The 15851-nt window shown below is 36.3% G+C and overlaps 1 protein-coding gene across 2 annotated transcripts; it reads right to left on the bottom strand.

Annotated features, from left to right (window-relative positions):
• Window positions 1-6309: 6309 nt before the first annotated feature.
• Window positions 6310-15072, bottom strand: FUT13 (fucosyltransferase 13). Of its 2 annotated transcripts, none has more exons than XM_088852185.1 (3): window positions 14321-15072; window positions 7657-7843; window positions 6310-7012 (listed from the first exon to the last, which is right to left on the bottom strand). In XM_088852185.1, exons 1-3 carry the CDS (start codon window positions 14356-14358, stop codon window positions 6446-6448), a joined length of 792 nt encoding a protein of 263 aa, XP_088708311.1. In that variant the 5' UTR covers window positions 14359-15072; the 3' UTR covers window positions 6310-6445. The 2 variants fall into 2 exon arrangements, with proteins under 2 accessions (XP_088708311.1, XP_006846960.1); XM_006846897.4 differs by having other exon boundaries at window positions 7657-7830.
• Window positions 15073-15851: the final 779 nt, after the last annotated feature.

The following is a 15851-nucleotide window of genomic DNA, read 5'->3' as shown; positions in this document are numbered from 1 at the left end:
CAAAAAAAACATATATATATATATATATAAATTAAAATAAGTAGTCTGAAAATAGTTTAAAATCAAAGTATGTACTTACTATACTTTAAATGCTAAATTTTTTTTTTTGCTTCCAAAACTTGTGATTGTAGTGGTAAGGATTATCAACCTGTGAAATTTTACATCCAAAACATACTTGAAAGGTGCTGATACACCAAAGCCCAACCCTATATGTTGTACTACTAATGACAAGGTTCTACCCCTATATCAGATACATGCAAGAAATCTTTATGAGCCCAGCCTAGCCTGGCCATTTCAGATTTAGGCTCTAATATACCATAGGCAAGTCGAGCTTGGGCACCCTTGTTTAGGCCCAACTAGGCCAGTCGATAACATAGTTATCATCATCATCATAACCTTATCTCAATTATTTGGGCTCAGTTGCATTAATCTTGTTATGCTGTTCTAGTCTCTCAAGTGCCATAACCAATGGTTTTCCATCTATGGTATTCTAATATACTAATGATTTTTTCCAAACCTGCTATAGAGATAGAAAAAAAGATTCCCATGATTATAACTTTCACAATACTTATTTAATAATGGAATTTGATGGGAAGCTTATCACTGATGATCCATTATGTGGAACGCGAAATCTAAATTATATATGTGGGAATATTGTGTCACAAAACGAATATAGAGACCTACTCTCTAAATCATTTATAGGAAAAACTGTGCATTGTGCATAAACACAACCCACCTCATTTGTGTTTAATTTAATATTGTGGATCCTAACTGTAACTGGACAAAAGTTCATTATGGGATGAGGATATGATTAATTATGATAAACTCTTTGTAACTAATTTATCAGTTAGCACTCAAATTAAAACAATGATAATTGGTCATAAAACAACTAATCTTAAACAAATTATCTTGTAGAATGCGATGAGTATAACAAACCTAGAGGAAGACATTACTAGAACACAACTGGGCGGAGGGTGGTGAGAGAGAGTGGGAGTATTTATTTTTTCTCTAACACACAATATTTTTGTAAAATCATTTTTTTAAAAAAAATTATATTAGCAGTTGGCTTGCCCAGAAGCATAACAAAAAAAATAGGACAAATATATTAAAGAAAAAGTTTATATAAGGATGCTACCTTATAATGTAGAACTACGAATGCACTTCAAAAATCCATCGGAAAAGGTAGTTTTAATGTTGAAAAGCCCTTTGATTGATCATCTCGACATCGAGATGTACGACTATGAAAAATAAAAAGATTTTAAGTCTCAGAAATAGTGTATTTTACAACAAATTATCTACACCATCCATTTTCAAGATTTTTATATGTTTAGAGATCTACTTGATTTTAAAAAAATTTGAAATTTAAAATTTTATAATTAGATATAAAAATAGATTTTGAGATAGTCCTAATAACATTTTACATCAAAATTATATACCATGATAAAATTTGAAAGGCACGGTACCTCTACACCTACGGAGGCGTCCGTATGCCAACTGCACCCATATATTAAAGACACATATTTCAAATAAATGAATGGCATAAGCTTTTGAACAAAAACAAACAACACCCCTACAAAGTATGCATGGGGCTTCTTTATTTATGAGAATACAACCGTATGCATGGGGCTTCTTTATTTATGGGAATACAACCCTAGGAGGGCACTCCACATCTTAGTTGGCTAAAGATGATGATACTTAAACAACATGTTTTCGTAAGGGCGCAGCCGTACCTGTTGCAGTAGAGATGCAACCTTTTGCACTATCCATTTATTTGGTGGGAGGAGATGTTTGACAAAATTCCACACTTAGGAATTATCAAAGATTATTTAAAAAATATATATATTATTTTTTTCCCTTTAAAACTTAGAATTGACCGTCCAAAAATTGGATTGTGTCTACTCAATCTTAGGATACAATTTCTCTAGCACTTATTTTTTTGTATCTTAACTTATTTGAAAAATGGATTGTCGTTTATCTTTTTATATATGAAGGTCACAATATGTACGATGGAGCTTTAACTAGTGTGCAAACAACTACTGGACAAACTTAACATAGAGTATGTACCTCTTTGTCTTAGTTATGGACGACTTAACTAGGCACCTGCAAGATGAGATACCATGTTGTTCGTTGATGACATTGTTTTGATCGATGAGACCCAAAACGATGTCAACGCAAAGTATTAACTTCGGAGGGATGCTCTAGAATCCAAAGGTTTTAAAATTAGCTGGACCAAGGCAAGGTATATGGAAATGAAAGTTTTAATGAATAGGACTAGAAACGAAGAAGTAGTCAAGATTGACGGCCAGGAAGTACAAAAAGACCACACTTTCGATACTTGGGTCAATAATCTAGGAAAATGGAGAGATTAAAGAAGATATCGTACATAAAATTAGAGCTAGGTGGGCAAAGAGGAGATATGCAATTGGAATTTTATGTGATCGTCGTGTACCAATGAAGCTGAAAGGTAAGTTCTATAGGATTGTTGTGAGACCATTTTTGCTTTATAAGACAAAATGTTGGATGGACAAAAAATAACATACTTATAAATAGGTGTAGCAGAGATGGGGATGCTGAGATGGATGAGTGATAAGACAAGAACGGATAAAGTCCTAAATGAATTCATTCGAAAATGTTTAGGTGTGACACCAATAGGCGATAGGAGGTGCAAGTTAGTTCAGTAACAATACCTGATAGGAAATGCAAGTTCGTTCAAGTGCAAGGATTGAAAAAAGCAAGGGGTAGACCCAAAAAGACGTGGTTGGAAGTAGTCCAAAAAGATAATGAGGCTTATGGCATCACTGATAGTATGGCTTTAAATATAGCAGAATGATGGATCAGGATTCATGCAACCAAACCCAATTAATTTGGAAAAGACTGTGATGATGATGATAACATGGAGGTCACAATCATTCATGTCCCTTAAATTTCAAAATATGTGGTTGTAAAAGTGTTATTGAATAGACATAAAGTTCCCAAAAAAACTTCTCAAATTTCACGACTCATCTCAAGCTATCCAATTTGACATCTAATAAATGGAAATGATTGTGACCTTCATGTACAAAAGATAAATGTTTTCTTTATAGACAATCCCTTTAAAATTATGACCTAATATCATTTAGGTCATTAAAATAATTACTATCTTTTATTGGCAAATACGATTGAGTTTTGGTACTCACCTTCACAAAGAATGCTGTCACTCTATCCACTTACGCCTCTCTCTACCATCTCCCTCTAAGACACACCCTCCTCACTCTAACAAAGCACTTTGTCCCTTTCATGTCACTCTCTCACACAAAATATGGCACCTCTCTCTCTCTCTCTATGCATATTTGATTGGTTGATGTTTCTTGCATTGGCCAACTCCCATTTCCCTACTAATATACGATAAATTAATAAATAATTTGATTTTCCCCATCTTTCAAAATGTCATGACCTTTTTAATTTCAAATAAAACTTAATTTTAGCATTTTACCCATGGTCTTGGATGCTACATGAGATAAATTTGGACTCCTTAGGGTCATTCTAGGTATTTCTACTTATTTTCTGTATGTTATGCGGTAATTTTTATTTCCTACTCTTTTTTTATTTATTTTTAGGTAAATCAGCATGATTAGGAGCCCCTACCCATTTCATTAAATAGGAACCCTTTCGTAAGGGATGTTAGCTGTATTAGAAATGAAGAGAGGGTCCAAAAGATCCGGTGGTCGTCAACGCCAAATCCTAGCCTCTGAATATCTAGTGGCATACTTTGCAAGTGCATCCGCAACATAATTAGCCTCCCTAAAGACATAGTTATTTTTCAAATATGATTATAAAGCTTCTAATAACAATTGAGAATAAGATTATGGAGCCACCAAGGAGGTCGCGAGCGTCCCTACCAAAATCTTAGAATCACTCTCAATCTCTAGGTAAGAAGGATTGAACTCCCTAACCAATTGAATTCCTTCTTCTAGCACCCTAAATTCAACAACATTATTGAAATCTAGCACTAATCAGGCATAAAAAAAACCTGCCACAAGTATTCAATGTTAATCGGGATCTTGGACCCCTTTATAATATCACGTGCATATCACTTCAGGTACGGGGCCATAGGCTTCTACCGTACGTAAGTTCTCTTCATTTCTTCCTTATTTTCGATTCTCATAGTATTGTTCTTTGATTTCTTTTATTATTTGCTTCATATGTCTTTAATTCATTATTTTGATGAGTTTAAAGCCGGCTTTGTCAATGATCTATAGATGGTTCACTCTCTTCAGTAAGATCTGACCACCATGGGATCTAAATTCGACTTGGCCCCATTTGTCGTATTTAACTGAATATACAGCGAGTTTACATTGCCCAGATTCAGCTATATATAAGCCTTTTTTGTTCATCTTTAGGAAGTTAGAACTTATTTTTTTGAAAACCTTTTGTTCTTTCTAAAGCCAAACAATGAAGGAAAAAAGTGATTTTTAATCATTTTCTTGTTTGCGCAATTAAATACTTAAAATTATTCCTCATATGAACATTGAACAAACGTATTCTTTGTTCGTAATTTTTAAACAAGCAATAGTCATCATCATCATCATTTTAGCCTTTTGGCTACAAGCATCCTAGCTCCTCATTCTGCTCTCTATTAAATGTCATATCCTCAGTGAGGCCATAAGTCCTTAAATCTTTGCAGATTACTTCCGATCATGTCGTTTTGGACTTATATTTTGCCATTTTCAGTCATTCCACTTTAACTAATTCGCACCTCCTAACATACGTTATACTTAGTCGGTGCCACATATGGCCAGCACACCTAAGTCTACTCTCTCTCATTGTATCGCATACTGGTGTCACGCCTAAATTTTTTTGAATAGATTCATTGTGAACGATATCCCTTCTTGTCTTGCCACTCATCTATCTCAACATCATCATCTCCACTATACTCACTCTATAGGTATATTGTTTTTTGTCCTCCCAAATTCCGCTCCATAGAGCAAAGTTGTTATCATCGTTGTCCTATAAAACTTGTTCTTCATTGGTATGCGGTGATCACATAAAATTTCAATTGCACACCTCCACCTCACCCACTCAGCTCTAATTCTGTGTACAACAACTTCATTGATATTTCCATTTTCCTGAATTATCGACCCAAGATATCAAAATGCGGTCTTTTTTGTACTTCCTGACCGTCAATCGTAACTACTTCCTTGTCTCTACTCATGCTATTTCTAAATTTACACTCCATATACTCTGTCTTAGTCAAATTAATTTTAAAATCTTTAGATTCTAGAGCATTTAAACAATTACTAATGTCATTTGGTTGGTCACCTTAATAATTAAATTATTAAAATGCCCCTTGATTGTTGAGACTTTCCAACTTTGAATAGAGGCAATTTGAAAATATCTTAAGATTTGTTTTGAAGAAGCACTCATGTGAAATGAAAATTAAAAACAAATACTCAAGTGTTAATGGGTGTCTTTGGTCCCCTTCATAATTTTTTAAGGGCTTTTCACCTTCTATGTTTTTGTTTTTAATTGGGATCTTTATGCCCTTTATAATTTTTTAAGGGCTTTCCAACTTAAATGTGTCTCTTTTTTTTTTCTTTTTTCTTTTTTTTCACTCTTGAATCGTATAAGGAGTTAACCGCGCTGCCCCGTATATGGAGCAGAACACCCAATGACACATGGCCTCGATATTGTTGGCCTTGAGAAAGTCGAAAAATAAAATCAGTGTTCATGTTTGGCCACTCTCTTATTTCAAACTACGTAATATTATTCAGATATCTTTATTACCTAGCTTTTTTGTTTAGATGTCCTCGCTCTCTCTCCAATATCCATCATAAAGATTGAGAAAGGGGCACCCAAAATATAGAGTACAAAAATTTTTAAAAAAGAATTACTTTAAAATTTTAAAATTTTATTTTTGTTTCCATATTCAAGATCACCATAGCCTAGATCATGGATCTCTTAAAATTTAAATTCAAAATCCATCTTTAAGATGGACTTTAGATGGGGGATGCACATGCACATATGAGTCGGAGGACTCACATAAACCCCATTATATACTTAGGCTAAAAGCATTTGTCAAATTTTTTATGCTTTTGATATAGCACCATAATTTAAACAAAAAATAGAAGTATGAATCTTTCTTTAACAATAATATTTTAACATTATATTAGCTTTACCTAAAATTTTTTGCATAGAATTAAACATGCAACGCACATTCTATTACTCGTATACACAGAGCTAGAGAGATGACTGACCCCCTGATGATTTTTGCCCACACTCCCTCTGCACAAACAGTCAAACAGTAGTTTCCACGTCTCCCAGACCAATCCATCAGGGCATATGCATATTTGGATATCATTAATCAGCACCCAACTTCTTCCTGACAATAAAAGGGATTGGGATTCACCACAAAACCCCTCATAACAAAAATGAAATACATAAAAATTAAAGAACCAAAATGCATCCACTATGTTCGTGCTCGTCTCCCTTCACGTGAGCTCACAGCCTCACAAAGGCGGCATGGCAATGTATCAAGGCTCACCTCCCTTGTGCTTCTATACCCTCCCATCACACCACACCTCCTCCATGCATGATACTCTGCATAAGCCACAGGATTGCTTGAAAGAGCCTTAACATACTTGGCCAAAGCCCCTAATGATTCAAATTTCTTCCCATTAATTATAGAGTGCGGAGGAACGAAGTCTGCCACATTTGGAGCACCAAAATATATAGGAATGGCCCCTGAATCGAGGGCATAGAAGAGCTTCTCAGTCACATAGCTTTCAGTTTCTGTATTCTCTATGGCCAGCACGAACTTGTAATGGGACATGGCACAGTGGAGATGGTCCCACCACTTTGGGGCATGGCCTGTGCGGGACCCACATTCAGGGTAGAAAGCCAGGGCCATGTCTGGGCCCCCAACATTGTTGAGGCAGTTGCCAAAAGAGTGGTGCGGAAGGAGGGTGAGCAGCTCTCTCGCTAGCTGGTTACGTTTCGGCAGGCATCTCGATGAAGACCAATAAACCAGTGTGTCCTGAAAAGTAATAAGAGGGCAAAAAGGCAGCATTCTTATTCCACTGTATGACACATCATTAGAAAGCTCTTGTAAAGATGCATAACACACGTATCTGTTTGTTCTGTTCTAAGGGTGGGGTGTGAGAGAGAGAGTATTCCAGCATTGCAGGGAGTTAATATCCAAGTTGGTAATCTCCCCAGGGTAAAATATGAACCACCCCTTCATGAACATATACTCTCTACAACCTCAAGGTACAACTAGGTTAATTAACAACTGCAAAGCAAAAGAATTTAGATGCTCTTATAGTTCATGATTCCTGAAAAGAGCATGTTCATACATAAATAATTATTCTGTTTGGTCCAGGGATTTCAAGATAAGGATTTTAACAGCTTGCAACAACATTAACAACCCCAAGTATAATAACTATACAGTTATTACTGTGCAGACAAACTCATAACAAGGGATGAAAATACACAAACGGACAAAAACCAGATAATATCCCTTGTCCTCACCCCTCCCCCTTGTAATAGTTTCAAGGGGTAGCCAAATATACAAGCCTAGGTAAATCACAAACAATAGTGATATTTGATAGTCTTTATCACAAGAAGAATCACAGCAAATAAAAGTATTAACAAATAGAAAGGATGGTTAAGAGTGCTTACATTGTTCTTCTGAGGAGATACATAATAATTCCGGTTATTATGGAAGAGAGCACCAGCATATGTTGACTGCACATCATCCTTTGCATGATAACTGATAAAGATATCCTCATAGCCTGATGATTTCCTGCCAGCCTCAAGATCCATATACACACGGAGTGGATCTCCCTCGCGTCTCTGAAAATATAATCTGATAAGCAAGCTGGCCAAGTATTATACAGCAGCATAGAACAAGACGATTTAAGTTTGACATAGAAGTACAGAATTTCAATATGATGAAAGGGGATGTTGGTGGTATGACCAAATGGTGTAATATTTTTGTTTTTTTTGAGAGAAGGTTAACTGACCGAATGGTGTAACACACATCGCCCTGCCCGTTTTCCTAACACCAGAGCTCTACTCTTTTGCAGGTTCTTTCTAATGTATTCGTTGCATCATATTTCATAGAAAAGTTTTTGGCAAGTCTGCAGACATATGCATCTGCCCCAGCTTTCAAGGGCTTCAGAACTCAAAAACACTCTAAATCACTACAAATCCATTTCGGACTCAAATCTTGATCTTGGAGATAAAAAACAATGAAGAACTGATGATCCTTAGAGAATAAAAATGGAAGGTCCAAAATAAAGGGTACAAGATGGATCATTTTTAAGCTTCAAAATTCATTTTTTTCAGATTCATGATTATGCTAGTTGAGATGATAGACCTGTGAAGTTTTGGATCGCTGACCTATCTCCAAGATCGATTTCAGAAGGGTGAACACACTACAATAAGTGCATTCCACACCTAAGCCCTACCCCATTTAACTATGAATACTACCACCACCACCACCATACTGCTGCTACTGCTGATGCTGCTACTATACTACGATGACTACTACTGGTTGGTGCAGCCCCTACAACTACAAGTTTTTTCCCATCGCCAATAAAGGTCACTGCCAAAGCTGGTTTTGAGACCCCTTCTCTTTAGGGCTGGCAATGGACCTGACCAGGGATGCGCCGGGTATATCCGACACGGGTCCAGGCATGGGGCCAAACCTTGGACCCGTTGGTAGGGTCCGGGTTCTTCATAATGGATTCGAAGATTCTCGGGTACGGGTCCGGGTACTAGTGGACCCGCCCCATACCCGACCCGGGACCTAATGTTTCCCACCCTTTAACGAAACCTACCCTTCATTTTACAGCCAACCCCTCACATTATCTCTCTAAATATTTCGATGTGGGACTAGAAGATTTTCCCAACCTATAAAGCAAAAACAATTTTCTCTCTTTCTCTCATGATTTCCAAATTTCCCAAAATCGTTACACACCACATAAAATGATTAGAAGGTCCAAATTTCCCAAAATATTACGCACCGCATTAAACACTCTTAAGGTTAAAAAATAATGTGGAACCGCAAGGCCATATTATAAAGTATCATTCAATCAAATACTTTCTATTATTTTTTCTCACTTAATCTCTAATTAACAAAAAACAAATTTTCACATTTTATCATCATTAAAAAAAAAAGTAGGTTTATGCTCGTACATTTTAAAGAGAATTTTGCTCCCTCCAAAGCACAAAGGTATTTTGTGGCTAACATGAATGTGTAACACATAAATGTGAGAAGTAATAGAATATTTTAATGACAAAAATTGATTATTGAAAATGATAATGATTACATCCTCTTTCATGATATCCAAATTCCCAAAACATTACATGCCACATTAAATGCTCATAAGGTCCAAATTTCCCAAAATATTACACGCCGCATTAAATGTTCATAAGGTTAAAAAATAACTTGGAACTGTAAGACCATAGTATATAAAATATTATTTAATCAATCACTTTCGATTATTTTTTTCACTTAATCTCTAATTAACAAAAAAACAAATTTTTATATTTTATCATCATTAGAAAAAAAAAAAAACTTTATTTATTATCGAATATTTAAAGAGCATTGTGCTCCCTTAGGAGGACAAAATTATTTTGTCGTTAACATGGATGTGTAACACATACGTGTGAGAACTAGTAGAATATTTTAATAATAAAAATTGATTATTCAAAATGACAATAATTACATCCTCTTTCATGGTATCCAAATTTTCCAAAATATTGCACGCAGCCTTAAATGCTCATAAGGTCCAAATTTTCCGTCGGATACGAGTACAAATAAACTAGTGTTTTTCCATTGGCTACATAGTCTAGTTACCCGAAACTATTTTTTAACCTTATGAGCATTTAATGCTACGTGTAATATTTTGGGAATGTAATATTTTGAGAAATTTGGACCTCATGAGCATTTAAGGCGGCATGTACTATTTTGAAAAAATTGGATATCATGAAAAATGATGTAATCATTGTCATTTTGAATAATCAAGGTTTATCATTAAAATATTCTATTACCTCTCACACGTATATGTTACACATCCGTGTTAACCACAAAATAATTTTGTGCTCCCGAGGGAGCACAATGCTCTTTAAAATGTACGAGGATAAATCTAGTTTTCTTTTTTGAATGATGATAAAATATAAAAATGTGTTTTTTTGTTAATTAGATATTACGTGAAAAAAAAATAGAAAGTGTTTGATTAAATAATAATTTATATACTATGGGTCTTGCGGTTCCACGCTATTTTTTAACCTTATGAGCATTTAATGCAGCGTGATAATTTTCGAAAATTTGGACCTTATGAACATTTAATGCGTCGTGTAATGTTTTGGGAATTTGGATATCATGAAAGAGGATGTAATTATTGTCATTTTCAATAATCAATTTTTATCATTGAAAATATCTATTACCTCTCACACGTATGTGTTACACATTCGTGTTAGCGACAAAATACCTTGGTGCTCCCGAGGGAGCACAATTCTCTTTAAAATGTATGAGGATAAACCTAGTTTTTTTTTTTTTTTAATGCTAATAAAATATAACAATGTGTTTTTTGTTAATTAGAGATTAAATGAAAAAAATAATAGAAAGTGTTGATTGAATAATATTTTATATAATATGGTCTTGCGGCTCCATGCTATTTTTAACCTAAATAGCATATAACGCGTCGTATAATATTTTGAGAAATTTGGACCTAATGAGCATTTAAAGTCGTGTGTAACGATTTTGGAAAATTTGGATGTCATGAAAGAGGGGAGAGAGAGAGAGAAAATTGTTGTTGCTTTGTGGGTTGGGAAAATCTTCTAGTCCCACATCGAAAGATTTAGAGAGGTAATGTACGGGGGTTGCTATAAAATGAAGGGTAGGTTTCATTAAAGGGGTGGGAAACTTTGGGTCCTAGGTTGGGTATGGGGTGGGTCCACTAGTACTCGGACCCATACCCGAGAATCTTCGGATCCATTAAGAAGGACCCGGACCCTACCGCGGGTCCAAGGTTTGGACCCATACCCGGACCGGTGTCGGGTATACCCGATGGGTTCCAGGTCAGGTCCGGGTCCATTGCCAGCCCTAAAGGTGGGCTTCATCTTACGGAGGTTAACTTTGCTGGCAATTCTACAGTCAATTTGTAATTAGAGGAATAGTTTATGGTTCAAAGCTAAAAGAGCTAGAGTGGACAGGATGAAGGACCAAGTCAAGGCCACAATTATTTTATGGGCTACATCTAAGAATGAATTTTAGGATATTTAGAAACTAGCTTTGAAACTTGGTGAACGAAAATTGAAATAAGGAAGGTATGAAGTTAACCTCGCTCCACAAAGTGGATCCCACCACTAGAGGGAGCTGCATAATTGAACTTCCAAGGAAGCTCAAGAAGGAATCCAGGTCCCTCTGGCATTAGAGGAATTGAGAGGAATCGCCAGGGAACAGTATCAATGACTTACTCATGTCCTCCTCACATGTGATTCCAATGAGGCGCTGATGTGGTCCTTGCTCACTGGATATGGAAATCTACACCAACAGCGGAAAACAATCATTATAAAAGGAGACTCCTCTATTGTCATCTCTTAGGCTGCTGAATGACAGTCCCGCCCTTGGCATCTACATAATATTTTATAAGAAATGTTGGATCACTAGAAAGCTACAGGTCACCCTCCATCACTCATGGAGGAAGTCCAATGAAGAAGGGGATGCTTTTGCTAGATAAGAGACCTCCAGCCAGCTTTGATGATTACCTTGTTACATGATCAATTGGTTTTCTCTTGAGTTTGTTTCTAGATAGACTAAATTTTGTAAATGGAAACATAACATAATTGTATCCCTGTTCTTTGGTTAATGAAAAACAGTTCCAATTCAATAAAAGAGCAAGTTTAAATTTGATTTCATACCCTTGCGGCTAACTCTTGGGCGCCTGTCTGTTTTTGTGTCTTTCATTGCAAATTCAATTAACTTCTTGAGATCATACAAGATCAATAAGCTTCTTCCTTTATAGCAGCACTAGCGAGTTCTGTATTGAGTTTTAGAGTTGCAATGCTTTAGGCCTAGTACAAACAAACAGATGTTTTATAAGAAAACCATCACAAGGTTTACAAGCCTTCGATATGAGTTTCGTCAGAAAAGCATCATGGAACCCAGTTAAGCTGCAATTCCCTATTCAGTATAACAAACTGCTCTAGTCAGCAGCCATGAACCAGTGAACAAGCATCCTACCCCCAACACATGTAATAGTGTGTAACTAAATATAGACATTCAAATGCCACCCACCATTGCACATTTAAAATCCCCGCCACTTGTCCACAAAAACCTATATCACAAAAAGCCCTCGTTGTTGAGGGCGCGCTAACGACTGAACTTGCTGGGGTAAGGGATCTCTTTTCTGCAACGGAAAAGCACTAACTACTAGTAGGTAAGCTCTCAACTAAATATAAAAGGTATAATAAACCGTGCAAAAGAAGCACTCCACAGCTAGCTATAAATGACTTCCTAGACCCAAAAGTAAGATCACAATTAAGAAACCACTGCATGCTGTATTTGTTGATATTAAATTGTGGGAAAGATAAAAGTAACATTTCCTTAACGCCCTTCAACAAAAGATTCAGTTTTCTAATCACTGTTGTTCTACTTATATCAATTTTCCAAACTTTCATAATGATGGAATTCCCTCTAGGTCTCCTTGAGGTCCCTCTATCTATTTGTTTCATTATTGTGAACTTCTTGCATATAAATAATCAATACATTTCCGTCCATCTTAGTCTCTGTACCAACCTTTTTGTCCACCACCTATGACACAAGGGTATTTCTATACACTTAATATGCCAGTGCCGTTCCATGTAGACATTAATACTACTACCAGATACTGCTAGAAAACTCGTATGTTTGACATGAACTAACTATTGAAAAAATGAACAAATATTATATTATGGATTATGATATGGAATATATATATATATATATATATATATCAAAGTGTTAGATGCATATATTTATGTATTATGCAAACTATTATTTATATGCATAGATGTGTTAGATACGCTACTCGAATCCGCATATCTATATCCTGGATTTTGATAAATGCAGAGTCGCATCCCTATCCTCTGTTTATTTAGCCATATCTGGGCATCTTAGTCTACCACATGACCCTAAACATTTCTTCTCCCATTTTAATCTCAATGAAGTTTGGAATATTCTTGTTAAGCATGAAACTTCTAGTCCTAGCATATCCCAAATGCACCTATGAATTCTTCTCCCAATTCCTAGACCCCTTGTACATTTTTCTTTTTTTTGAGGAAAGTTAATTTGACCCCTTTGTACATAGTAGTATTGGAAAAGGTTGTGGGTCTATGACCATCCAGATGGATTTCACAAGCCACCACTCAAAAGCCAAGCTCATTTCCAAAAGAGGCCGTCCACTCCCACATATGGCAACTCCAATGCATTTGGGCACTTTTCATTCAAAATCTGGTTCTTTTGTGCTCTCCCAAACGGTCATGTGAAATGACCAATCTCATCAACATGAAGTACACTACCCAATCAACTATTTCTTGCTAGCAATAAACAGTTTCTCCATTGCTAAAGTTTAGGATCTAAATAAAATAAGATGTCCTATCAAGATACACACGCATATAACTTCAGCAATGGCTTCGATTGCAACAAGGAGAATTTTATGTTTGAATGATGGCCTAGCAGCATCCAAGTTGAGGCATTTTCATCCAAGACAAGATACAAAATTGAGATCAACCAATATAACATATCTTCATTTTATTTTTCCACAAGTACAGTAAAGCTAGAGTTGAGCAAAATATCAAAATGCAGGCACTTAGACCATCATGAGATGCAATACTGTGAAGGAACGTACCCATGAGAGAACTCCTCCACAATGGGCAATTGGCCAGATAACCAAAACACAAATTATTGTGTCCTCCAAAAGGTTCCCATTGAAATCGAAATCCTTCTCAACCATGGGGAACAACGAAAAGTAACAAAATACAAGTTATGCAAAATCTTAAATTAATAGAAACCCAAAAATTAAAGATCGCAGTCACCCAACCCTAGCCTAAATCCCTCACCCGTTCTTAATCGAAGCCTTGTCATCATCGTCAATGGTAACAAACATATCCATGTACCACCAAAATCTTACATTCCTATAAGCCTAACAATCTAAGCAACACCAAGTTTCTCATTTTTTGGCTGAGACTAAAAAAGCATCCACTAATAGCAGCAACTATAGTCGCAACAAAAAATAAGGAAGAAAACAAAAGAAAACTAAATGAACTTGAAGCATTTGAGCTTTAAGGAGAATACCCGAGATGGTGGTGTTGTGGTCTCGAAGAGAAAAGCATCCGGCTTATCAGCAAGAACTGGAGATTTGGTCCAAAGGCAAGTCAACCCACATCTACATGAATACATCCCATCCAAATTATCAGGAATCCATGTCCACCCCTTAACCAGTATACTCACATGACCCATCTTAAGATCCCCGCATTTCATGGCATGGGGGTCTTGCATCGAGGAGTTATGCCATGACCAATCCTTGTATTTCTGTGTAAATTGAGCACAACCCACCATAGAATCCCACTTTTTGAAGGCACCCAACATGTCAGTGAAGTGATCTGCAATCAGAAAATCACCTGAATTGGACCCAACTTGATTAGAATTTCCTATCAGATTAACATTTGCAGCTGGCAATTCGAAGAGCCCAGATAAGAAGATGACAACAAGACCAAGACCCAACATTGGAACGATGAAATTGAGAGATTTCGCAGGTGGGTTAGAACAGAATGGAACCATGAGAAGAGAGTAAAGCTGGTTTCACCTTTTGGGGTCTTCTGGTTTTTCACATTTTATGGGGCATTGGGTTTTCATATCTGTTTAGACTTTAGAGTATAAATGAAGGAATAAGAAGTACAGGAAAATCCATGGAGGAAGAGTGAAGGTAACCAACAGTAGGGTTGACCATGGATCTCTCTCAAAGGGGAAGGACATGGGTCTCTTGTTCCAAGGTGAAGGACAAGCATGCCGAGTGGACACAGCAAGAAAATACAGATACCAAAGAGATATTCAAGGAGAGCCGGTATCTAGGAAATAGAGAGAGAGGCAATTGGTTTCGGGAGCGTACTAAGTGTGCAGTATGCTCTACCGTACATAGTAGGAACATCTACCGTTTGTTTTTGTAGCCAAAGGTGGAGACTTTTTTTTGATAGAATTTTTATTAAAAAGGTAACTAAAAGGAAATTACAGAACTGCAGACAACTGATAAAGAAAAACCTGTTAGCCAAGGAAAAGGGCCTAAACTCCCAAGGAGTCTTCTCCTCCTCTTGCACTGTTTAATTACATTGAGCTAATCACCTTCAATAACATAGTAGGGGCCTAAATTCTTTGTCACAAAAATTTTCCGAACATGAAGAAGAGCAGGAATTCTACATGGTTCGTTGTTTTTTCCCCAAATGGACATGCATAACTAAAAACGATATTTCATTCCCAGTTCCTTACGACTCCTCCAACAACCAGCTAACTCATGGTTCCCTAACGAACTTCTTTCATAGTTAAGTTTAAAGACACCCATCATAGGTGGTATCCATCAGTCCTTCGTTCTACATTTGGTAAAAGCCTATTTGGAATAGGTTTGTAAAATTTCTCCTCAAGTCCGATTCCAAAATATCTTGTCCAACTTTTATAACACATAAATACAGCTAGATAACATGAAATATCTTTTCTATAATGCTCTCAAATGGCGAGTTAATCTCATAAAAAACTTTTATGTTTCTTTCCTTCCACACCTCCCATAAAATCACGCCTCTTGCCATTTGTCAAATCACAACACCTGTTTGTAGCC

Source organism: Amborella trichopoda, chromosome 11 (genome assembly GCF_054954075.1).
Source record: "Amborella trichopoda isolate Santa Cruz 75 chromosome 11, AtrichopodaSantaCruz75HAP2 v2.0, whole genome shotgun sequence".
NCBI lineage: Eukaryota > Viridiplantae > Streptophyta > Magnoliopsida > Amborellales > Amborellaceae > Amborella > Amborella trichopoda.
This window is presented reverse-complemented; position numbering and strand designations above follow the sequence as displayed.